The sequence below is a fragment of the Gymnoscopelus braueri genome (genome assembly GCF_963280865.1).
Source record: "Gymnoscopelus braueri genome assembly, chromosome: 9".
Classification (NCBI taxonomy): Eukaryota; Metazoa; Chordata; class Actinopteri; order Myctophiformes; family Myctophidae; genus Gymnoscopelus; species Gymnoscopelus braueri.
Window position 1 is genome coordinate 19,265,457 of NC_137610.1, and position 26,706 is coordinate 19,292,162.

General features: G+C 40.5%; 2 protein-coding genes across 6 annotated transcripts in view; both read right to left on the reverse strand.

The window, feature by feature from the left end:
• Positions 1-10,716: 10,716 nt before the first annotated feature.
• LOC308092560 (cocaine esterase-like) lies at positions 10,717-19,142 on the reverse strand. Of its 4 annotated transcripts, XR_013933796.1 has the most exons (14): positions 18,974-19,142; positions 16,528-16,717; positions 15,954-16,107; positions 15,734-15,867; positions 15,477-15,630; positions 15,258-15,362; positions 14,697-14,795; positions 13,686-13,829; positions 13,476-13,553; positions 13,236-13,383; positions 12,980-13,129; positions 12,656-12,728; positions 11,246-12,339; positions 10,717-11,207 (listed from the first exon to the last, which is right to left on the reverse strand). XR_013933796.1 is itself a non-coding variant. In XM_080438524.1 (13 exons), exons 1-13 carry the CDS (start codon positions 19,053-19,055, stop codon positions 12,162-12,164), a joined length of 1,689 nt encoding a protein of 562 aa, XP_080294650.1. In that variant the 5' UTR covers positions 19,056-19,142; the 3' UTR covers positions 10,717-12,161. The 4 variants fall into 4 exon arrangements, 3 of the variants coding, with proteins under 3 accessions (XP_080294650.1, XP_080294651.1, XP_080294652.1); XM_080438524.1 differs by having other exon boundaries at positions 10,717-12,339; XM_080438525.1 differs by lacking the exon at positions 18,974-19,142 and adding an exon at positions 18,485-18,549 and having other exon boundaries at positions 10,717-12,339.
• Positions 19,143-25,209: 6,067 nt separating this feature from the next.
• ces2b (carboxylesterase 2b) overlaps positions 25,210-26,706 on the reverse strand; it is a 74,990-nt gene continuing 73,493 nt past the window's right edge. For both annotated transcript variants that reach the window (XM_080438522.1, XM_080438523.1), the window contains one exon: positions 25,210-26,617. In XM_080438522.1, the coding sequence (XP_080294648.1) occupies positions 26,434-26,617 (184 nt within the window). In that variant the 3' untranslated portion in view covers positions 25,210-26,433. The remainder of the gene's footprint in view (positions 26,618-26,706) is intronic.

The window sequence follows — 26,706 nt, forward strand, 5'->3', positions numbered from 1 at the left end:
TATAAAAGAAAAGAGAGAAAGAGATAAAGCACAAAGCCAATCTGACGATAAAGTCAAAGAGGAATTGATGTAAAAGAGATTTAAGAATCTGACAAAGTCAGAGAAAAGCAGTCCAGATAGAGACAATATAAAAGAAAAGAGAGAAAGAGATAAAGCACGAAGCCAATCTGACGATAAAGTCAGAGAGGAATTGATGTAAAAGAGACCAAAGAGAAAATAAAGAGACAAAAGCGGCGCAAGAGAGATTTATCTGAATTCAGTCAACAAATAAAAGAGGGAGAGGAAAAGAGACGAGAGTAACAGTTACATAGAAAGAGTGTGAATGGTGGGCCCCACATGACAGTTTAAAGGAAAAGACAAGAGATTTAACCAGAAAAACAAAGACTAAAAATATTCTGAAATGTGACTGTGAAAGCATCCTTTTCCTGGTAAGAAACTGAAAGCATCTAAGAACCACTGCATTCAAGCAGAAGGCATAATGATAGATATATATATATAACAACCACTGCCATCAAAATTTGGATGGTTTTAGAGAGCTGTAATGAATTAAGGGTTACCTCCGTAACCCCGGTTTTGTGAATTGAGAACGAGTGTGCACATACAGCCACTGCCATCAAAATTTGGATGGTTTTAGAAGGCATTAATGAACCGTAATAACCACTGGTATCAAAATCTAGACGATTTAGAAGAACGGTAATGAAACATTTAGAAACCAGTGCAGTTAATTTAATAGTATAAATAGGAACAGTGGATATAAGAGAGCAATGGCAGTGTGTGGATTACATGGCTGGTTTAATCACAGGTTGAGATAACTAGGTGCAATGTTGGTGAGTGTGATGACCGTGATTGATGGTAAAGATGGGTTAAATGGGACAATTTTACAGTGATTGAAAGAAGTATGTAGAATGCATAGAAATAGAGTCATTTGGATGGTTTGCAATGTGGATTTGAAATAGCGCATGATGGCTTAAATGGGACAATTTTACAGTGATTGAAAGAAGAATTTAGAATGCATAGAAATAGAGTCATTTGGATGGTTTGAATGTGTGGATTTGAAATAGCGCATGATGGGTTAAATGGGACAATTGTACAGTGATTGAAAGAAGTAAGGCCTGCATGCAAATAGAGGATTTGAACGCGGTAAATTAATGAAAATTAATAAGCACCTAGTTGTAATTAAAACCGAGGAAAATAAGAAAATAATAAATATAGCTGCAAGCAGCAATAAGCGGTTTCGAGGGATAAGACAGAGGCAGGCAGAGAGAGAGAGATAAGAGAGAGGCAGAGAGATAAGAGAGAGGCAGAGAGAGAGAGAGAGAGAGGCAGAGAGAGAGAGAGAGAGGCAGAGAGAGAGAGAGAGAGAGGCAGAGAGAGAGAGAGAGAGAGGCAGAGAGAGAGAGAGAGAGAGAGAGAGAGAGAGAGAGAGAGAGAGAGAGAGAGGCAGTAAGAGAGAAAGAGAAGCAGTGAGAGAGAGAGAGAGACAGACAGACAGAGAGACAGGGGCAGAGAGATAGACAGAGACAGAGTGAGAGAGAGGCAGACAGGCAGGCAGACAGACAGACAGAAGTGGACAGACAGACAGACAGACAGACATTGAAGATAAACGGAACAATAAGGATAAATGCATGCAGTAGACAGCACTAGTTGAAAGAGAATCAGTCTTACATTAAGGAATTGCATGAAAAAGTGAAGGGCGAGTAATGATTGAGATACATAATGTCTACAACGGACTTAACTAACTCAAAGAGCCCAAAATACTGTAACACATAACACACACACACACACACACACATTACACACTCTGCTAAAACGGAGACATGACACACACACACACACACATTACACACTCTGCTAAAACAGAGACATGACACACACACACACACACTACACACTATCTGCTAAAACAGAGACATGACACACACACACACACATTACACACTATCTGCTAAAACAGAGACATGACACACACACACACACACACACACACACACACACACACACACACACACACACACACACACACACACACACACACACACACACACACACACACACACACACACACACACACACACACACACACACACTTTAGAGAAGAAGAGAAAAACACACACACACACACCCTTGTAAGAGATGGATTTCTATCCCTCCGAAGTTGTAAGGGACCATTTAGGGCCCAGGATGCAAAAAGGGGGCGGGATTATCACCAGAGGCATTTGTTTTGTTTTTGTATTTGCCCCTCAGAAATGCAGGTCCCACATAGAGTTTCCAGACTAAAATGTGTGCAGTGCCAGTGATATTAGTCTGGCCATGCTATGCCGTAATAGCTAGGAAGAATAGACATGATATTGTAATGCATGGACGTATTTAAGCCCAAACTCACCTTAGCAGGTGAAGGGGAGAGCACAGTGTTGGCTCAATGCCAAAAGGTGGGGGCAGACTTGGCACAGTGCCAAAGTATCGATTATTTCTTGGCACCCAGCCAAATAAATATTGGCTCAATGCCAAAGGGAGATAGGTCGGGCATCAGGGGTGGCCATCAAACTGGTACATTTTAGGGGATAGAATATTGGGGGCATGATTATGATAAGTACGGGACGTGTAACTGTGAATAAGGAAAAATAATAATAATAATAATAATAAATCTAATCTACCGCAAATATTAGAAATGCTGCTAACACACACACAACCACACACAACCACACACACACACACACACATTACACACTCTGCTAAAACAGAGACATGACACACACACACACACACACACCAAACCACAACACAAACTATCACCAGAATCGAACTGGTTAAGTGTGATAGGGAAGGTTGAGAAAAATAGATAACACACATACACGCACAAAGACACTTTACCCAGGTACCTGCAAAAGATACATACACTGCTGCTAAAGAAAATGGCAGAAAAAATACAGGGAAAATGTTAAAAAAAAAAAAAAAGTTGACATAACCCTAAAACGTTGTTTTTTTTTGTGTCCACATGGCCGAGGTCAAAGATCAGGAGGGCAAGGACGAATCCAGAAGGAGAAACAGGCATGATGCAGAGCAACAGAGAGGGACAGACCAGGGAAAAAAAGGTTTGGGCTATGAATGATGTGAAAATGAGGGGGTACGGGAATGAATGAAGTGTATTTTAATCTTGATAGAATGAATGAGAGACTGGAGAAGATAGGGGAAGACAGGAGAAGAAAAGGAGAGGGCAGGCAGAGAAGGGGACATGGCATACGTTTATTTTTACGATTTTTGGGAAAAACTAGAGACATGGGAGATGTTTATTTTCACGCTTTTTGGGAAAAGCTAAAGACATGGCATACGTTTATTTTTACGATTTTTGGGAAAAACTAGAGACATGGGAGATGTTTATTTTCACGCTTTTTGGGAAAAGCTAAAGACATGGCATACGTTTATTTTTACGATTTTTGGGAAAAACTAGAGACATGGGAGATGTTTATTTTCACGCTTTTTGGGAAAAGTTAGAGACATGGCATACGTTTATTTTTACGTATTCACGATTTTTCTCTTTTTGAATTTTGTTTTATTTTTTAATATTGTTTTTTTAAGAGAATGGACAAGCAACCAGAGAAAAAGAAGTTAGCATGGTCATTAAAGACAAAGAAGAAAACAAGTTTGGAGAACAAGAAAAATGGTTCCGTGATTAAAGGCAAAGAAGATGGGTCAGTGGTCCAGAGAACGGCTCAGGCAATACTGACAGGAGACTAATAACAAATGGGCGAAGAGAACAAAATAAAAGGCCACAATCTGGCCACCAGAGGGAACGTTTGACAACAATGTGTGCAAACAAATGCACACGTTAATCAGAAATCACAAGATGGAAAAGAACGGGAAGAAAAGAGAAGAGAAGAGGGTGAAAGAACTTGCGATCCTTAAAATATACCAGAAGAAAGGACAGGAGCTCGCTGACAATCTCCTAGCGTGCAGAAGAACGGCCATGAAGGAAAATGCAAGCGCACCACCGGAATATCAAGTTCAAGCTCCAGTCTTTGAGAAAATCACAATGTACGGAAACTATGAATATGAGAGGGAGGATGAAGAATCAAATGCTCCATCAAGAAGAACACTGAGATCAGGCACGCTGTATCCAGACACGGATACAAGCCCAAAGAAAAGGAAGCAAGGAGGATTTGAACAGGCTGTGATGGAGAAACTCAGACAAGCAGAAGGAGCCGAAGATGAGGATACCGGTCGGCAGAAGATGGAGAGGATGTCACTAGAACACAACAGAGGGGGTGCGGCCAGAAAACACCATCAAGAGGGCAGAGACATGACATCACCACAAAGAGAAAACCACCATGACAATATGAGGACAGCACTCCAAAAATTCAGACAGTTTGAGAAACAGCATCAAGGGAAGCCCAGAGCCCCAAGACAGGAACAGCATCGAAGGGAGTCCAGAAGCCAAGGTACGGAAGACCACAGAGGGACAGTTTTTGTGTTAGAGAGCAGCACAGATGTCAGCCTCAATGAACCAAACCAAGGAGACCAGCAACCCCCATTCATCATACCAATAGCAACGATGGAAATATCAGGAAGGATGGAAAAGAGAGATAACATCACCCAAAAAGCAGCGATGGTACAACCAGACCCAACCAAGCCACAACAAGGGAGCCAGATGATGGGACCAGTGATAATCAAAGGAGAGCGTTTCGATTACACACCATTTTCCGCTGGAGACATGGACAGTCTGCTATCAAAAATCCCAAACATATTCGAAGGAGCCCACAAATTCATACAAGAATTTGAGGAACGGACCGTACAATACATCTTGAGTGTCGGCGACATAAAATGTGTTCTTTGTCGCGCTCTAGGACGGCATGAGATGGAAGATTTACTTCAGGAGACGACGATGTGTCACACGATTGATACACAAGCAAGAGACGCAGATCTGTTCAACAACTATCGACACTCTCTGTGGCAAGAAATGAAGAGAAGATACCCTGCTCGGATAAGACCAGGAATGCTGGCAGGACAAAAGATAAAGGATGAAGAGACAGCAGGGGTCTACATCCAGAGAATACAGAAAGACTGGAGACTGTAGAAACCTTTCGAAGATATTCACATTCCAATAAGTCCAAGTCAAATGAAGAGTGAAGAACAGGAGTTCAACGAAATATTTGGGCAACTCAACAGTGTCCACAGTCAGTTCCCTGGGAGGAAGAGAAAAAAAAGTGGAGAAAGAAGAGCATATGACACAAGAGAGTAAAGCCACAGACGAAGGAGAAACACCAGGGAGCAGTCAAGGAGAAAGCAACAGATGCAACGACACTACCGAGGGAAGAACAACAATCGATGAGACTCCAGATAAGCAACCATCGATGACCAGTGTTCCAGAGAATCCAACCATGTCCCAGGCGCCATGGAGAGGGAGAGGCGGAAGCAGAACCAGAGGGGCCAGAGACCACGAGGACAGGAGAGGCGGAAGCAGAACCAGAGGGGCCAGAGATCACGAGGACAGGAGAGGCAGACCCAGGGGGGCCAGAGACCAATATCACATAAAATGGTAAGAAAGGAGGAAGAGAGATATATAAAACACACATGCAATAAAAATAAATAAAAATAATAATAAACATAAAACAATAAACAATAAACATAATAATACAAAGACTGTTGAATGATTCTTTTGGAGCATAGGTGATTCCCAACTCAGACTGCTTGGTCAGCTGTTTCAACAGGAATTTGTTGTTTTGTGTTTGTTATTTTAGTTTTTTGTGGGGTCCGAATCCTGGGAGAGACCGCTTGTGGTTTGAGCCAGAAAGGACTCTGAAGACAGATTAGGGGACCGGAAATAGAGAAAGAATCAGAATGTAGAATCAGAATGTGTTTAAATAAAAGACAGATAGAAAATGTTGTAACACAATATGTAAGGTGTTCCAAACATATTACTAAGACATGTTATTTCTCTCTTTTCATGTCCATGATGGCGGAGTTCCGGCTGGAACCATCTCCCGCAGAAAATGGACAACTTGGCTGTGTGTTTTCTAAGCACAATTGGACAGTGACAGTGCCAAAGCAGGCTGTGTGTTTTCTAAGCACAATTGGACAGTGACAGTGCCAAAGCAGGAAATTGCAACTTATAGAGTTGCAGAGGAAGGATTTGGGTACGATCGGTACCAGAAAGAACTGTCACTGTGAAAGTTTTCGAACTATCGCGCTTTTTGCATTATGATTTTTGAAATGGAGTATGGAAGACCACGCAGCATTGCAAGCCACAGAAAATGTGTTTAATGTGAAAAATTGGTATTCATTGTTTTATTATACATGATATTAACCATTACAGTCATTATACAGGCAGTATACAGTTATTACACAAAATAATAATCACAGGATATATTACATTAGTGATTACAGTAGAATTGGTTACAAGAAGACAACCATGATTAGCTCACAGTGTGGAAGAATTGATAATTGCAATGGTAACGGAATTAATTGATAGAAATGTTTAGAAATGTTTAGAACTAACTTAGAGCTAAGTCCTTCCTGGATACCTTATACAGTAGCAGGGAAAGTAATAGTATAAAAACTTATGACAGCAATTGTGAATGTTCAATGTAACAAGAAATGGAGTATGCATGAATTGTGACATGAACTGTGACCACATGGCGGTCAGAGGAAGGATTATGTGGGGGCAAACACGAGCACAATTGCTAGGGCCTTGAGAAAGTGCACGCGGCAGAGATGAGAAAAGGGAAGCTAGAGACGGTCCAAACAGATGTGGGACATCAGATAACAGATAATAAGCAGAATACAGTAGGCCAAGGGTTAGAAACAAGAGGAAGAATTAGGGCACCAGGGCCTAAGAATCTCAGGGGAGACAGGACAACATGTGTTGGGGATGATACAGATAAGAGAAGGGAGATAATAAGGTGAGGTAAGGTGAGGGTCCCTCGACACGATTACGACATGGTTACGGGAAAGAGTACAGAAAAGAGTACAGGAAGTGTAATCAAGCAGGTTGTGTTCTCCTATGTGTACGTGAGAACACAACACAGTGACCACCGTAAACTAAATCAAGGTGAGAGGTGAGACATGAGGTCACCTAAAGGAAGCAGGGAGAATCACAAGGGGGTCACAAATTATATATACGGGGGGGAAAGAGAGAAGAGGTCAGAGATTTTGAGGGAGAGCTCAGGGAGATTGTAGGGAGAGAGAGCTGAGAGATATTCACGTTGACATTGCTGTAACGCTTACGCTGGCTGACTTGCTGTAATAAACCATTTCTGATATAACCTACTTCAGGTTTGAGAGTGCTTCATTCTACCAGTCCATCCTAAGTTAAGGACCACACGTAATTTCCTCACAAGCGCCAATCCTTCATCAGCGTTGGTATTCTCTTTTTGAGATTTATTGTAAAGTCTGCGAGTGACCAGCAATTATTAAGTATTACGACCATATAAGTCATTATACAATTATTTATAATGTTATGATTGTTTTAAAGCATTATGAATATTTATGAGTACTATAATTATTGTATATACAGTGTTGTAATTTGATTATAATGCATTATAGACATGCCTCACAGAAAGCATAATTGTATTGCTGCGTGTGGACAGTGTGGGAAATGTGTCCTTTGTACCAATTACCAATCAACACCAAACTACTGGAAGTAGTTCAACCAGCAGTTTAACAAACAAAGGTAAGGATGGGGAACAATATGTAGGCATATGGTCACTGGTTTCTTGCACACTGGTTTCTGATTTTGTGAGACAGATGTTACCTGTATGATTATTCCAATTTAAACTGCAATATACTTTACAGAAATGTTAATCTGATTAAGGCTGATTGATCACATACATTAATTAATAAGGATTTTGACAGCTTAAAACTTTGCCATCTTATATGATACATGAAGTTTGTCAGTGTTTTGGAAATTGGATTATCTGCTGCAACATTCCTTCTGTGATCAGTGAATGAGAGTACATGATAATATAGATAAAGATAGAAGATAGATAAAGATAATAAAGAAAGAACAAACCAATCATAATAGCAGCTGCACATTTTGCACCTCATAAAACGTATGCTAGAATTTATAGTTTTAAAATCTAAGTCTTTGAATATTATGTCAAATGTTATGCAGATGTCATCACTTAAACGCCAACATCTGTATTCTCGAAAACTTTCGCAGAAAAAAGCAGATCGACAACTTAAGCTCACAACGTGTCACGAGTGAAAACAGAAAATACACTAGTATAGAGCCCTGAGGGACTCTGCTCAACAATGTGAAACTTAAACACTTGATGGGGTTTAAGTGGTTAAGTTATGGTGTTAATGACAATGTATACGAAACCATTCAATTCAAATAAACTTCCCAGATAGCACTTAAGACAGGACGAGGAACATACCCCAAAGTACTGATGAAGCCCTGAAGCGAGCCTTCCGCGTAAAGAGACACAATGTCTCCAATGTGAAGGAAACTGGATCTGTGGTCTGACATTTCTCTAGAAAGCTCAGTAATCGTTTCCCATTTGAAAGACTGGTGGTTCACCGGAAGTAATCCACACGTTACAGTGTATCCGTCTTGGCAACTATCTTAAGATTCACTCTGCCTCCAACTGTGAAAAACAGTGTAAGCACACAGACAACGACATCCTTCTTTTATTGCAGATCGGTTAAGAAAAAATAAAATCTAAGCAACAAAACTGATGGTTTTTCAAAAAAGAGATGTGTTTTACACTTAGTCATTCTTCCTGTGTCATATTGCTCCTCACATCTACTTTGAGGGAAGGGACTAGTGGTGCTGTCAGGGTTAATTCCTTTCAATGACATTATGTTTTTGTATAGGGACTGCCACTGTTGGTTATACTTATACCTCACCACCTACATTATGAAACTAATTTAATAAAACAATTATAGGGTTAGGGTTAACTATTAACCATTGGTTACTTGTGTAGATCATGTAATGTTTTGCAGGCTTTGTTTGCGTGCGCGTGTGTGTGTGCGTGCGTGTAACAAAGAAAGGGGGAGGGAGAGCTGTGCATGCTTGTTGACTGAATTTGTGTATGCCATTTGAAGGGTATATTCAATTGCATATTTGTTTCTGACTGCAGATAATACACACTTTATTTTTAAAGCACTTAATGAGCTGAGGGCCAACAAGGCAATTTGAAAAGCCAAAATGCTCTTTCATATTTAATCTAGGCCTACAAATTAATAGGAAGAGACAGGCAGACAGATAGCTGAATAGCCAATACAGTGGTGTGATAAAGTAATCAAGTCAAAGATAATAGCCGCCTCAACACTGTTACACTGGCTCTCACTACACAAGATCAATGTTTTGATCACCTACTGTATCTTCATCAGCATAAACTTTAGTTTTATGTGTGTCTTTGCCTTTGTCTCTTTTAGGCTTTTGGAAACCTAAATCTCATTTCAAGACTAGTGATCGTTAAATATGACAGTGTAAAATTATGCTTGGGCATGACTTTTCCAACACAAAGTAAGAAAAACATAATTTCCTTACAGTACAGTATATGTATGGAAAAAGTAACTATGCATTCCTAGCACCCTGTTTCTACTGTTGAAGCAGGTGCACCAACTGGTCCACCATGCAAATGACTGGAGCATCATTAAAGGATGTAACGTGGATGTCCCTGGCCACTGGAAATCTCTTCAGGCTGTCTGACCAAGTTCAACCCAAGTGCTGACAAGTGCTTAGACAAGTCTCTAAGAATGCTACGAAACATAAAATGAGCTGTATCTCTTTATTCCACATCCAACCTGAGTGTGGACTAAACGTTTTTGTTTTGGCCAAGGGCCTTTTTCAAGACAGAGTAAGGAATCACATATTATACCGTAACAGGCCTTTTTCAAGAGAGAGTAAAGGCTTGGGAACCCCTGGTTAGACTTATGATCACTTGATGTTTCTGTGGGTACCAAGTGCTGTAAAGATGTTTATGATGATGACAGTAATGATGTTAAAGATGATGATTATGATTAACACCATTTGTAATACCTTGTGCAGACACCAGATGCTATCTGAAAGGAGGCACAGGGACAGATCATGCAAATGGCTGTCTGCTTCTATATGATTAATGGGAAAACTTTAAAACAGAGGGCTGGCCCAAATTCCTGCATAAGTCTTAAGGAGGAGGAAGTTATTGTTGATGCTGGTGATGATCATGACAACGACAACATTATGTAATTATACAATGTAAGAACACAAGACACCATTGGAGGAAGCGCTATGACATGCAGTTCAACTGCACTGTCATCATTCGCTGTACAATCTTCCAATCTCTGGCCTATACCGCCATCTAGTGCCAAAATGCTTTAAAGCTGAGGTCCGGGACATATAATGATAAAACGTCTGCATGGTACAGTATTGTGGTAATACAATATAACTAACACATCTGCAGTGGTTGGAGGTGGTCTCCCATACTCTTATTGAGACATTTCTACCCCAGTGTTGGGGTAGAAAGTGAGGTCAACAAAACACAATGTGGACTATATTCTCTCACACACACAAAGCTGTCCAGATCTGACCTGCAGTTTCAGATGTTCAGGAGGATATGTCCCTAGATTTTGTCCTGCTGGGCCTCCTCTTCTTCTCTTTTAACTGGTGTGGTAAAGCGTCCTGATGAGATAAAACATTTATCCAGCTATACTGTATATGCAGAGTTGATCACATTACGCTTTCATTTTTTTCCCAGTAGCTATGTGAGACAATATACTGTAGCTACAATGGTCAAACATCCAATTATTTTTATTAGAAGTTTCACAGTTTATTCACATTTCTCATTACTTATCTGCAGTGATAAACAATGATGATCCTGAATAGTCAATATACATCTCCTCAGATGTACTGTTTATTTTACTAAAGCTGGACATATTAACATTAATTAAATCATCCAGCAATTTCAGCATCAATTGTTTCAGATCAGATGAGGAGCACAAAGGGATCTTTGATATCAATGGTAGATATCAAAGAAAAAAGGTCCCATTGGAACTGATGTTTGTCCTAGTAAAGGTGTATGACCAAAACGTAAACTGAATAAAGTTTTTGCAAGTTCCAGACAGTGTGCAGGACGTTTTTCTTTTATATTATATCTATCATAAAAGGTCTCTTTGTGAACATTTGGACCTTCCTTTTTGTCCTACGCACCTGTGACCTGTCATTAACCTTTGAGGTGTACATCAGCCTTCTTTTCAAGATCAGATGGAGGAAAATATTGTTGATGCTGGTGATGATGATGATCATGACAACATTATGTAATACAGTATAGTTAATCATCAGATTTGTTTTGTTCATGTACACTTGTCAAAGCCTAAGTCCCTCTGTCTCTATCTGTGTCCTATCATTTGGAGAAGGCACATTTAGTCTTAACTCAGGATATTTGTGTGTTCAAAATCTGCCCTTCAGTTGGTATAACAAACATTTAATACAGTGCTCTACATTCAGTGAAATACTCATATTGTCACATTCTCAGTTTTAAAAATGTATTCAACAAACCCAGAACATTTTAAAATCTGTTGCTTTATGTTCATTTACTATGTCCTATGTTTGGAGTGTGTTTACGTGTGCCTGCATGCAACTTAAGCAAGTGCATGTCACTGTCAGCACGTATATTCTGATTCTATTGGTATAACTATACAGGGCTTTTCATTAGGGCCAGAGCACTGCACCAGTGCAAAGCCCTATTGAAATGCAATGAATTATTATTCAAAGTAAGTCACATTTTGAAGGCCTAAACATACTCAAAAAGATGCACAACTTTGCACACACAATACAAGTGGTGAAAGATTACCATTAGACCATAGCAACCACCTGTTTTACAATAGCAACTGCATATTAGACCCTAGCAACTGCCTATTAGTCCTTAGCAACCACCTTGCAACCACCTTGCAACCACCTTTTTACCCAGTAACCACGTGTGTTAAGCTCTAAACCCTGTTTTACCCTAGCAACAACCTATTAGACCATAGCAACCACTGATTTACCTTAGCGACCATCTGTTTTAATCATGGTTATTAACTGAAATATTTGTGACAACATTCAACTACTGGGATTTTCCCTTCCAGCCTTTTCTTATTAATCATATCACTCTGATAATAATGTGCCTGTACTTGCGGTTGATTGTAACCTGCAAGTCATTTTATAGGCGAGTGGAATGGAGAGAGGAGTGCTGTCCATCCTACAGTTCACTGTGCTCTACATTCTCTTGGTGAATCTTCTCAGGAACGGTTTGAGTCAGGAAGGTGTAGCGGTCCTTCTTCAGGTGCTGAGCAGGTACCTGTTCCAGCCCAATGGACAGGTAGTGTTCATCAGCACCGTACTGGGGCCAATGTACCAGGCCGGCTCCATTAGGTGACCTATATACACAGTTGTTTGTTTTTTATTAGGAAGATTAATGAGAGTATGTTTATAGAGACTAAAAGGTCAATACATGCTCCTTCCTACGTTGGAAAGATCAGTTTCGGACGGGCTTTCCAAACTAGTTTGGACAGTCAGGAGGACACCTGGGGTGCAGGAGCGTCGGAAAAAAAATGATATCAGCAGTTCTGAATGACTGTTGACCTCACTTTCCGGAAAAAACATTTCTGACGTCGGCAGGTGCATGTATTGCGCTTTACACTTGTATCATCTATTATAAGATACCGGTACTGTGTATTGTGAGTTTAATCCTACCCCGTCCGAGCAAAGTTGCCCCAATAGCTCATCATGGTTCTGCTAAGCTGTTCCTCTTCTTCTGTGCATGATACTGTAGAGTGATTAAGAAAAATGGTTTAGTAAAGCTTCTGATATACACTTTCAAAAAGGTATTAATTATTGGAAAGCCAGAGACAAATGAATATGTATTATGTTCCATTCATTAATTATTTTTGAATATTGCCCCCAGAGCCAAATTTATATTTATTATGTTCCATTCATTAATTATTTTTGAATATTGCACCCAGAGCCAAATGTATATTTATTATGTTCCATTCATTAACATTTTTCTTTTGCACTTACTCCCAAATTCAGCATAGGAAGTGATGAAGCAGAATCCCAATACAGTGATGATTTCATCACCATGGTCTGCTCCAACCAAGCTTGGTCTTCTCTCCTGAAGGAATTTGGGTGGATACTGGTACTCATACAGGTATACAGGGGCATCTGCATCTGGTTGTAGACAAAATGAGGTATGCGAGTTTCAACTCCAATGTTCAAGGCAAAACAGGATAAGAATTACCATTCGTGAGATTACATTATTTTATCCTACAGTTACCTCTGTGGGAATTTGCAGTCTTAATGGCTGGAATGAAAAAGAGAGTGTCCCCAAGCAGCTCTGTAAATCCATCTCTAATTTTCAGTCGATCTCCAGAGGTTCCTAGATATTCATCTGCCACAAGCTCTTTCACTGGGCCATCTTTCAGCTTGAGGAAGAGAGAAATCATAAAGACTATAATAAAAGAAAAACATGGGAAGATCAGGCCATGAAATGAATGCAAAACAGCGTTTGTCTTACACTGGGAAAGAACATGGATAGAAGAGGCATGACATGTTCCCGGTCCATTCCCTCTGTCCAGTTAGGAGGAGCTAAGAACTAAAAAAGCAAGAAGGTTTTTGTTTTGAACAACAAAAACAGAATCAAAACAATATATTTCAGAAAGACCTATGAGTAAAGTAAGTACACTTATCAAAATAATCAAAGATAATGTCACATTATACTACTTACCATAGGGAGTAGCCAGCCCCCTTCATGATTATTAATGCCAGTTAAGAAAGGTATTTTAAGAAGTTCATGGTTTTGGTACAGTTCATCCACATGTTTTGTCAAGAAATGTCCATCAACGTTGACAGGGTATCTTATCATGTTGTCCTTGAGGGAAAAGCAAACGAGATTTTTGAAGGAAGAGTTATTGAAATGAAAATCATTGTCAAACATCAGCACAACAAAAAACATTCACTGAAATCTAATCAAATATTCTATATATGATCAACTTGATGTCAGCAGATGATATCTAATACATCAGTTATGCAAGGGATAATGTACGGGGAGGTGGTCATTATTGAAAATTGAAGCCCGACAGGGTGATAATCACGTGAAAGGGGGTCCATTATCCCGCTTATTACACAGCTAATTAATAAATAAATAAATAAATACATTGACCCAAAAGTAACAACAAAACGATTTCCTTGCTTACGGTAATGAAAGTATTCCATAAGTATTGGGCTGGGCGGAGAAGTTCGCCTCGAAAAACAAATGACAGTAGTCCATAAGGTAACCGGAAGACTCGCCCCAAAACACACATGCCCCCAGTCTACATACCGCCGGATTTGCCTATAATACCGCCGGATTTGCCCCGGGCGACTGCGTTTTGGGACGAGTGTTTTGGTATTCTTGCGTTGTTGCGCCACGATAAACAAGGAAGTGTAGTGGATCAAATAGAATCACTTTTTTGTTATTGCATCGTCTATTTCTCACTTCAAATGTTTTCAAAAACATTCCTGAGAGCAATGTTTAGTGGTAAATTACATTGTTTGTTTGTTTACATGGCTGTCATGTTGGATTACAGCATAAAACCAAGCAGCCCAGGTTAACATGAGCAAGTGCTCTGAGTCTTTGATTAGACAGCGGCCTGTTATAGAGCTCATCGGTCATTATCAAGAAATAGCAGGCTGCTGAATTCAGTGATTGACCAATCAGAATCAAGCATTCAACCAAGCCGTGTAATAAATGTCTAACCTTTTCAAAAGTCAGCATAGCATCAATGTCCATGGATCTCAAGCAGTCAGCAGTCATTTTTGTGCTTGTGATGTCACAGCCTGATACATTGGCTAAAAGCTGGCAATAAGAAATATACAATTTTAAAGAAGAACATATAGAACTCTTGTTGGCATCATGTACTACATATTGTGTATTTTACGGTATTCATTTTTAACACAAACATTTAATCTCAGGATCCATTTGGGAATGACGTGGCTCCAATGCGGATATCGGAGTTCATGTGGCCAGCCTGTGGCATTAGTTATTTATGACATGTCTATGGTGTATGACAACTCATTTGGGCAAGATTTCAGCCCAATCAGAGCCTCATTGACTTCAAATATAAAACTTAAAGGTAAGTGAATATTGCAAAAAGTATAAGTAGGAAAATGTTTGTTTTTTCTGTGGCCTACTGATATTGTGCACAAGAAATCTGGCACTGATGGGTCCAGTGGTTTACAAGATCAGCTACGGACACACAGAGTTAGACTTCTGCACTTTAATGCATGCCATAAAAATTAAGTAAAACCGCTAAATAACCTGTGCTATAGGCAAAGGATTTTCCGTGAATAGATAATCCATTGCAGCAGTGCCACTCTCAGCAATTCCACGGTGAAACAGGCCATCAGACAATGGAGACAGAGCCTGATAATTCAAGAAACAAAAAACATGGAATAAATGAAAATATTCCTCTATGAATTAATTCTTTGTCTCTGTCATTGAGTTTCAGAGAATACTTTTGTGTGGATTGTACTGTACCAGGAGGGACACGCTCACTCCACCAGCGGACTCCCCAAATATGGTGACTGAACCTGGATCTCCTCCAAAGTTATGGATGTGCTCCTGGACCCATCGCAAAGCTGCCACCTGGTCCAGGAAACCAAAGTTTCCTGAAATCTGTTCATCTCCAGTACTGAAAAGAGCACACGATCAGGAATCGCTAAAACAAGTTAGGCACAGTTCTTCCTCAAAAGTTCCAGGACATCATCATTATGCTCATCATACTTCATCCTCACCTGAGAAATCCCAGTCCTCCTAAGCGATATTGGACCAGAACCACAACTACGTTCTGGTAAGCAGCTAGGGCGGAACCATCGTATATTGAGGCGGAGCCCATTGATAGCCCTCCACCATGGATCCAGACCATGACCTAGGGAGTAGAACAATGATTATCTTTATCTTTTAAAATTTACTAATTGCACTCACCAATTCTATGAGGAAAAACAGGGATCTTACTGGGAGTTTGACATCTTGAGCATCTATTGCTGGAGTGTAAATGTTGAGGTAAAGACAGTCTTCTGAGATGTCAGGGATATCTACTGTCTTATCTTCCGTCTTCACGAATAACATATTTATCAGATCCATGAGAAGCTGTCTATTTTGGACACAGCTGTGAAAACAAACCAAAAAATAATTGCATTTAATATATATATATATCCTCCTATAATTCTACAAACCTCTGTCTGTCTGTACTGTGTGCACAAAAACGCTTGGTTCTCCTCAGTGGCTGGCGCAATTGATCTGAAATTGCACACAGCCATTGACCAATACTATGTGTACGGAACTGTGAAGCCCGTTTTTCGATTTCCCCAACTGTCAGCTGTTTATTTGCGTTTTTATGTAAAAAGAATGTCGCCATGGTTACGGCTGCCCAGCTGTGAGATGGCCCTGCGAACTATGGGATGAATGGCTCCAGGGTTGCCAGATCATGTGCGCATATCCCCCCACGGATGCGTCGACCGGGTATGGACTAGTGGAATAAAACTCTCTCAATCCAATAGATACCTACTGGACTGCATTAATGACTTACATGAATGGTTGTTGGGTGGCATCCCTCACACCTTCCCATCTCTCTGCAGGCTGCGGTGGGGTCAGTCTCAGAGGCCCAACAGGAGGCTTGGCAAAGGGCACTCCCAGGTAGGCATGGACTCCTGTATCTTTCCCCTTTACGCCCAGATACCTGCCTCTCACACTCCCCAGTTTTGTGTGGACTACTGGTGCTATTAACACAGTGAGGCAGAGGCATGTGAGAACTGGACAGACAGGAACCTGCATGATCATTTTTAAAGATAATTCTGTTTGTAGCCCTACTTGTATTTTCCATTCTCATTTCTAGTATTGTTTTACAATACATTACTAAGTTGCTACCAGTAGGCTACTGAGCTAAAAAGCACAGACTGATGGACATGCATGTGGAAAGCTTCTACACTAGCAAGTAGCAACACGAACACAACTTCCCTGTTTGCTTGCCAATGTTGCTTAACCATGACCAGTATGATATTTTGTCTGCGTGTGCGGGGAAATAATTCCTCATGTTTACCATTGCGGGATATTTCACTTTTAAACATGTTTGGGGCCATTTTAATGTCTACTCAGGCTTTTGTGAGCACCCCAGACAGTTTTTAAGTTGCTTGATTCAGTATTTATACATTTGATATTAATTTTATCAGACACGCCCCCTTCCTATACAAACCCATTGCAACTTCAAACTCTATTTTAACCATGATAGATTCATCAAAACACCTCTGTTCTGGTGACTAATATTGTACTTTTAAAACGTGAGGGGTCGTGTTTTTTCAATTCATATTTTCATTTATTTATTTTAGGAAAATTAAAACATTTTTTTATTACATAAAATAAATGAAAAAAGTTAATGAAAAAACAGTCACCCCACGCATTAGAAGGACAATATCAGTCACCAGAACCAAGGACAGGTGTTTTCGATTAATCTATCATGGTTAAAATGGAGTTTGAAGTTACAGTTGGGTTTGTATAGGAAGGGGGCGTGTCAGATAAAATGAATATCAAATATCTGAATACTGAATCAAGCAACTTAAAAACTGTTTGGGGTGCTCACAAAAGCCTGTCAAACACGTTTGAAACCAGGTGGACTGGTCCAAAAACAAACGTATCAGGGAGTGATACCTAGTTTACAGTGATTTACAGATTTGGCACGGCTTCTTGCACGGCCAATCACAACACGGCTGTTGGAAACTACGACCTTTTATTGAGGTAAAGGGTCGTAAATGTTGTTGAATGAGCCCACCGTACGGCTGAACAAAACAGCAGGCCTGCACAATCTTAACAGTAACTTAATAATAGGCAACATATTAATAATGTGAAGGCACAAATGGGGGTTTTGCTATTCCAGGCTTAGCCCAAATTGGAACCTCACCCACCGAGATGAGGTCCCACTGTAGCGGGTACCGGCAGAGGTAGAGTTCATCCAAACGTAGTGTGGATCACCTTTTTCGCCACATCGTATCCAAAAAGTAAAGGTAGTCTCAGACACCTACAGATGTTTGAGGCTTTTCCGGAAAGTAAACTTTTTAGGACGGGGTTGAAAAAAAAAACGCAAATCGCTTATTTAGTAAGCCTGTGCCATGTTTTCCCATTCAACCCGGAAGAACCCCCTACGGCAGGCGCCAGCTACTGCTCCCGTCGGCTACAATGGGAAAACATGGCATAGAGTAGACTGACTAGATAAGCGATTTAAACGTTTTTTGCAACCCCGTCCTAAAAAGTTTACTTTCCAGAAAAGCCTCAAACATCTGTAGGTGTCTGGGACTACCTTTACTTTTTGGATACGATGTGGCGAAAAAGTGTGTGTGTAGCTCCGAGATGAGGTTCCTCGTTTATCTCTGCCGTTTGAGCAGGACATTGTCGCACATTTTCCACTTTACATGTTTCTTACCCCTTTCTGCACATCGTATCCAAAAAGTAAAGCATTTCCGCCATTCTCTCAGATGTTTTAAGTTTTAACGCACCATAAAAGCTATCCAACGAGTTGAAGAAAGTATTTAATTTGCCTCGGTCCTCCTCATCCGGTTACATGTTTTTAAGACATTGCGCAAGAGTTGCGCCCGTAGAGATAACATTACTGATTCCCCTACTGGTCAAATGTTGAATTGTATCTTCTAATGCAAAATATTATGGAACCGGCTGAGGACCGAGGCAAATTAAATACTTTCTTCAACTCGTTGGAAAGCTTTTATGGTGCGTTAAAACTTAAAACATCTGAGAGAATGGCGGAAATGCTTTACTTTTTGGATACCATGTGCAGAAAGGGGTAAGAAACATGTAAAGTGGAAAATGTGCGACAATGTCCTGCTCAAACGGCAGAGATAAACGAGGAACCTCATCTCGGAGCTACACAGCGGAGGGAGAGGTTCCGTCGGAGCTAGGTATGCCTCAAATGTCCATGCCGGGGTCGCAAAGAAAATCACAGCCAAAAATATGAAAGATCGTCTACTTACCATCCAGGTCTGCAGCACACAGAAACCATGTGCATGTTGCTAAGAGGAGCGTGGCGGTGGCTGTCTTTGCAGGACACTTCATGTTTACTTGTGTGTGTGCTGCGATTAGTCTGGGGCCAACAACACCCTCGGAAGTGGTGAACTGCACTTTGGATTTGAACGACTAACCAAGCCCCAACTGCTCCAGACCAGACCTGAAGAATATGGGTTGGGCTAGTGCGACCTCCCCAATTGCTGTCCAGAACTTAACTGTCACAACATAGCATAGCAGTGGTGTAAAGTATAAGTCTACTGAAGTACTGTACTTTTGTAAGTAAAAGAGGTATTTTTTTTACTTTACTGGAGTATTTCCAATTTTCAGTACTTTTACATCTACTCCACTACATCTCGGAGGCAAATGTTATACTTTTACTCCACTACAATTATTTGAAAACTTTAGATACTAGTTACTTTGTAGATTTTGATTATTGTTACAAAACATACATTACCCACTTCAGCCATATAAACATTTCGGACATCACAATCAATGCATCACTATGCATTGATTGTGAGCTTGCAAATCGGCTATTTTCAAAAGATTTTTATACATTTGAAAACTTGTGAAATGAGATATTCTGCATAATGAGTACTTTTGGTACTTTTTTGTACTTTTACTCAAGTAATTTTTGAATTCCGGACTTTTACTTGTAACAGTGCATCTCAACAGTGCAGTATTGATACTTTTACTTAAGTAAAAAAGGTGAGTACTTCTTCCACCACTGCAACATAGCACTGCTGTCAGTGAAATATAAAATTTATTTTATTAAATGTATTTACGAATTTCCGGACATTTATAAAGAAAATGTAGGTAGTCACAGTTCCTAATGATGTCTTTAGTAAGGACAAATGACATTCTGCTGAAACTAACTGTTTTAGCAGAAGATTCACAGTTTATTCACATTTCTATATAGGGAGACAACTGCAGCATTAAACAATAAAACACGTTGAAATCACAAACATCTGTATGATTTTGAATAGCCTTGATGTTATTTCAAAGCTGGACACATTACAGTAAATATCCAGCAAATTCAGCATTAGCCTAATTGTTTAAATTGGATTTGTTTTGTGTTTATCATGTAAATATTGTGTTGGGAGGATTAAGGTTTGTTGGTGTATGTTGGCAAGGTCCCCCTTGATGACATTAAAAGTAAACCAAGAATAGAATGCATGTGCGACTGATATTAGACTTTGTTACCAACCGCTGCCAAATGGTGAGAATGAGCAACATGTGCTGAGTCCTTTACTCCCTGTACACATAGCCACGCACAGCTACCAACGTGCTCAGTACGCTGGCGAGTGGCGACACGACAGTGATATAAGCCGGATCATCAACAACGACGAGTCTGCCTACAGGGATGAGGTGAGAAGAGAACAATCTCGCCCTCAACGTCAACAAGACCAATGAAAGGAAATTCTATAGGGCTGTCAGAATCATATATATATATATTTACACTGCTTTGAGCTCAGCTATCCTGTTCAATTGAGCAAACAGGCTCTGTGTAGCATTAGGAGATGAGGTCATCACCTTTGAGGCCCCTTTTATCTCTCTCACTCCCTTTTAAAGGAATGTCTCACTGAAAATACAGGCACTAGTTGTGCCTCAAAATTAATATTAGGTCATAAAGATAGTAATGTTTTTTGGCCTAAACGATCGTATACTATTATTGTAATACTAACTAGTAATATACTAAAAGCTTTAAATGGATATCAAAATGCCATAAAATTACACAGCAGAATTCAGGGTGTTAGTTCCCAGGAAATAGAAACTCAAAAATGCTAAATGCTTTGGCCAACTTATTTTAGACAATAGTCTCATAGAAGCTTATCAGCACCCAAAAGTTAGGGAGTATAGCCATCCAGATGCCTTTGACGGGAGGCTGTTAAAGCCAAGGCTACGGTCCAGCGTGAGAACAGTAGGAAGCCTGATCAACCATCCTCTGCAACCAACAGCGACATCTATTGATAATGTTTTATGAGAATGTATCGCTGGGATAGGGTGAGGATGCTTTAGTGCAAAAATATCGCCTTGTCTGGAGCATCTACTCTGTGATAGGGAGAGATTTTTGTATCCAGCGCGCTGATTGATGTATTATTGATTGGTATTGTATCTTTTATGTTTGTTTGATAATTCATTCTGATAGTTTCTTAGGCTCATAAATAATTGTAAACTTAGATTAAAGGGTAATAAAATGATTGGATTCAACAATTGTAATTCACCTGTGTAGAGACTTTCATTTAAGGGTGTTTAACGTCTTCCCATTCTACAGAACTTGAACCATGTACCTTGCTTATCTATGATTTACTAAACCTTATCTTTATGCTGTGAAGGTGCTGGAGATTCTAACACCAAGAAGCTGATCATGGACTCCAAGAAGTAGAGGAGAGAGCACACCCCTCTCTTCATCGATGGCGTTGCTATAGACCATATTCACACGGCGGCCATATTGCCATTAAGTCAATGAAATGCCACCCCAGTTGCCACAGCAACGCAATGTTAAATTCCAAAATGGCCGCCGTGTGAATATGGAGTGTGGAAAGGGTAAGAGTCATGTTCCATAGGCGAGCACATTGAGGAGGAGCTCAAGTGGGACACACACACCACTCATGTGAGGAAAGAAGCTCAGCAGAGACTTTACTGGTTTCGTCGCCTGAAGTTATAGAGCGAGCCCCCACATGGCCACATCCTCAGGCTGTACTACTACACCTCCATTGAAACCGCTATGTCAGGCTGTATCATAGCCTGGTATGGGAACTGCACCACTCGCGAACGGAAAAACCTATACATTGGGTGGAGTGGACGGGGGAACACATAATGGGAGGTGCGCTACCTTCACACCAGGAGCTGTACGAGAAACGATGCGTAGTCAATAGCGCACTGAATCATCGAGGACAGTCACCACCCCAGCCACAACCTGTTCATCTCGCTTCTATGATCGTGGCCAGGCAAGGAGGTCTACCACTGATGAGTCTGAGAGGGCCGTGCTCTCTCCTCTGCTTCTTGGTTGACGTTGGTCGTTCTCCTCTCACCTCATCCCTGTAGGCAGACTCATCAGTGGTAATAAGTACCACAGTATCACAGGCAAGACCACCAGATTTCCGAACAGCTTCCACCCGGCTACCATCAGACTGCTGAACAAGGCCTGAACTCCGCCTGTCACCAGGCTGGCTTGGCACTCTGTAACACTTTCCTTTGACGGACTGTTTTTCCTGTGTTGAATTACCTCCTTTGTGTGGATTGTTCCCCTATGAGAACTGCATTATTTACCTGAAGCTTTTTCCTCATGCAGCTACCTTCTTATGTGGACCTGCCTTTGTGTTACCTTTTGCTTTTCTTTCTTCCATGGAAAACAACAAACCTGCTCCCCAACAGGATGCTGCTGCAATACACACACACACACACACACACACACACACACACACACACACACACACACACACACACACACACACACACACACACACACACACACACACACACACACACACACACACACACACACACACACACACACACAGTGTACTGGGTCATTACAAAATCACAGGGGTGTTCAAGAAAGAGGAACTTGACTGTGATGATGCACAGAGTTGCAGATCTAACGCTGGACATGATGAAACTTAGAATGATATGAATAATGTAATTTAATTGGTCATGTATTGATCATGCTGAAGTATGAAATGGACTAAATGATATGTGTACAATATCTGTGATTAAATAGGATATGTATATTTGGTTGTTGTTCGGTTAAATTAATTGGGTCAAGAGTCATTTGGAAATGGGGTCCGGCCAAAAGGTATGACAAACAACAAATGCAGAAGTAACTAGGTTCACTCAGCAGTGATGGGGAAAATGAATCCACCCAATAACGCAATAGTTTGACAAACCGTCACTTCAGTAGGGACATTGGGCTCTCTACCCCAGCGGTCACCCGCCAAAAGGCCTCTTGCACTAATCTTATAAGCAACATTATGAAATGTACAACCATTAAGATCTGCTTCACTCAAATATAACTGTGTTTAACCTATAAATCTAAAGGTGGCCTAACTAGTTGGGGTATTGATTAAAAGGGTTTAGTTAATATTCAAAAAACACCTCCTTTTAACTAATTATCCTGGATACAAAATAAATACTCTGATACCACACCAACAGTCAAATCCAGCAGTGAGCTATAGTTAATCTCAGGTGATCAGGTCTTACTGCATTGGGTCATAGGCAGAGGTCTACATTTAAATTAGGAGGGACTGACGAGAAGGATGTAGTTAGATTTCAGAGCGAGTTGTTGCAAATATACGCTTACAGTTGTCTATGGTTATGCCACAAACTTCTAAAACCTAATAAAATGGATAGCGTAACACAATAGGATCATGTAGGATTAATAACACGAGACATAACTTAATATATACGCAATACGCATTAAGTATTCAAAATGTTACGTTTTAAGGCACATTGTGGGCCATATCTTGCACCCGGAACAAATCACACAAAGTGCAGCGTAGTTGTCATTGATTGAGTGATTGAAGTTTTCACCTGGGGTGACAGGGCCTTCTCAGTGGCCACTGGCCGCCCCCTCACTGTGGAACTCACTCGCAGCTCACATCAGAGCTGCCCTCACCCTCGCCACGTTTAAAACCACACTCAAAACCCACCTTTTCAGACTTGCATTCCCTACATAAATCCCAACACCACTTTGTTTCCTTTCTTTTATTGTTTTTTAACCTTAACTAGTTTTTCCTAATAAAGTAGTTGTCTCCGCCAGGCCGAAAGGCATGGCGAGAGAGTATGTTTTACCCCCTGTCCGTCCGTCCGTCCGTGTGTGTGTCTGTCCGTGTGTGTGTCCGTCTGTGAACAACTAATCTCCCGCACCGTTGGCTTGATCGCAGCGAAACTGTGCACACACACTCCCTGGATGCCAACTCAGAACCTCTGCCCCAATTTTTTCACATGGGCCTGTTATAGCGCCACCAGGAGGCCGATTTGTGCAAAACTTCTTTTTTGACAGTACTCCTACAGATTTTATCCAAACATCACGCAAATCGGTACACAGTATCTCTATAGTCATGTGATCAACACAGATCTGTCTGATTTTCCATATTCCATCCTGATTGGCTAAGGTTGGCTTCCAAAGTTTGCAGGGTTGGTCCGTTTTGAACTAAATGCCTCAAATCATGAACGCAGCTTGCGATTTCCGTGAAATTTCACACGCACATTCCCACTAGGCCGAGGAAGAAATGCCACTTGAAAATGTTCAAATCAGCCTCATGGTGGCGCTATAAAAGGCCGATTTGCGTTTTTAACTATAACTACACCGATCTGCGTGAAACTTTGCACGCATACTCCCTAGAGGCCAAGGAAAAACAACTGCCCTGCATTTTTCACATTAGCCTTTTATAGCGCCACCAGGAGGCCGACTTATGTAAAACTTTTTTTTTATTAAGCCTTCAAATTTAATCCAAATTTCACGCAAATCGGTACACATGATCTCTATAGTCATGTGATCAAGATGGATCTGTTTGATTTTTCATATTCCATCCTGATTGGCTAACATTGACAAGTTTGCAGAAGTAGCCCGTTTTGAACAAAATGCCCCAAATCATGAACGCAGCATCCGATTGCGGTGGAACTTTGCACACACATTCGCGTTGAAGTACAAACGCCACCCTATTAACATTGCCCTATTATAGCGCCACCAGGAGGCTGATGTTTCTTTTTTATATTACTCCTACAAATTCTGTCCAAACATCATGCAAATCAGTACACATTATCTCTATAGTCAAGTGATCCAGATGATTTATATTCCATCCTGATTGGCGAATTCCGAACATTGCTGGCCCACAATAACCTACCTGACCTGGCGGAGACCTGTGCTCCGAGGAGCACTTTTTCTAGTTTTTATTTTGTTTCTGTAAAGCGACTTTGAGTGCCTAGAAAAGCGCTATATAAATTGTAGTATTATTATTATTATTAGTATTATTTATTGACAAGGAGCATAATAGTACATGACCATAATATTTGTACAGATCTGTCAAAAGGATGAACACAAAAAGCTCGAGAGCTTATCTCCATTTTATTCCTGAGTGCCATGTGCTGGGGGTAGGTTTAGCGGAGAAATAGGCCACAGAAACATATAGTCCATATAAGCACAACTCATACAATTTAAACAAGCCTACTAGACAAGTAAATTATCAAAGAACAAGGGTACTGTAAAAGGAACCTGTTACAACTCAACTAATTGATGGTTACAGTAGGCCCAGCTGCTATTTAGCCAGCTCTTTATGGAGGACTTTATGGAGGTCCAACCAATCAACTTCGAACTTGGCGTGTGTGTTGTCAAGAAACCATGGGAGTACAGTCCCCGATGTGAAGTCGGTCGGATCAGAGGTTCTCCAATAATCGTAATGTATTACTTCAAACTCGGCGGGTGTATCACTGAGGACCTGAGGCGCCTAGTGTGAATTTGGTCGGATATGCGGTTCTCCACAAATATCAATAAATAAATACACAAATCCCCATAAATGGAGATCCCTCCATATATAGTACTGAGGGTTTTTTTTTTTTACAGAAACGTGGTCCCACTGTACACCCTTTTTGGTAGCACCTTATGTTGTCTCACTATGGATCATTAAAGAATAATATGTACACAACCTCTGTGGAAATGCCCTTTGTTATGGTGGTGTGCAAGTATTCCTTTTGTCTTGGTCTTTTGTTTGGCTTACACACCTGACTGGAATACACTTTTTGGACAATACAATAAGGGCGATTAGAGCGCAAACCTTTCTCTCATCTTTTTCATAGTACTGACGTCATACACTGGCCTCCAAGTACTATGATAATGAGTAAGTACTTTGACAACGGCTATAGCATTTTTCTTTTCTTAACATAAGTGCTTAATAGCTCTATATTCCTATTGCAAGCATTGCTATAGTTTGTTCAATAACAGTCTCTCAGGACACCATTTTCAACCAATCAGGAGAGGGAACTCATACAGGATATGAGGATAAACAAGTGAAATTGGAGGTGATTCAACAAATAAATGAGCAGACAAAATTGGACCTGTAACACAAGTTGATAAATTATCTTTGTGGGGTACTGTATTCTTTCCTGATTGGATGAAATTTGCAACCCACCTGAACATTTATTTTCTGTTTATTAAAGAGCTGGAGAGACAGGGAGACCCCTGTTACTGGATAATCACTCTATAAAGATCACTATAAGAATATAGATATTAAACTTTTTAACAAAAAATAATAAAATAAATTAAAAGTATGCAAGTCTTTTTATTCTTTTATTTTACATTCAACTACTGGGACTTTCTCTTCCAGCTTTTCTTATTAATAAAATCTCTCTGATATACTGTGGCTGTAGTTGTGGTTGATTGTAAGTAATTTTATAGGTGAGTGGAATGGAGAGAGGAGTGCTGTCGATACTACAGTTCACTGTGATCTACATTCTCTTGACTCTGGTGAATCTTCTCAGGAACGGTTTGAGTCAGGAAGGTGTAGCGGTCCTTCTTCAGGTGCTGAGCAGACATCTGTTCCAGCCCAATGGACAGGTACTGTTCATCAGCACCGTACTGGTGCCAATGTACCAGGCCGGCTCCATTAGGTGACCTACATACGTACACAGTTGTTTGTTTGTTTTTAAGCATAAACAGTAATGATGAAATGTTGATAGAGACTTGCACTTATCTAATTATAAG

What these genes read in the sequence shown, in the direction of transcription:
- LOC308092560 (XM_080438524.1), bottom strand. Translation starts at nt 19,055, where the DNA reads ATGAAGTGTCCTGCAAAGACAGCCACCGCCACGCTCCTCTTAGCAACA. An exon ending in GAGTGAGCGTGTCCCTCCTG is followed by an intron (nt 15,363 to 15,476) that starts GTACAGTACAAT and finishes TTGAATTATCAG; the next exon opens with GCTCTGTCTCCATTGTCTGA. An exon ending in ATCCTTTGCCTATAGCACAG is followed by an intron (nt 14,796 to 15,257) that starts GTTATTTAGCGG and finishes TCTTATTGCCAG; the next exon opens with CTTTTAGCCAATGTATCAGG.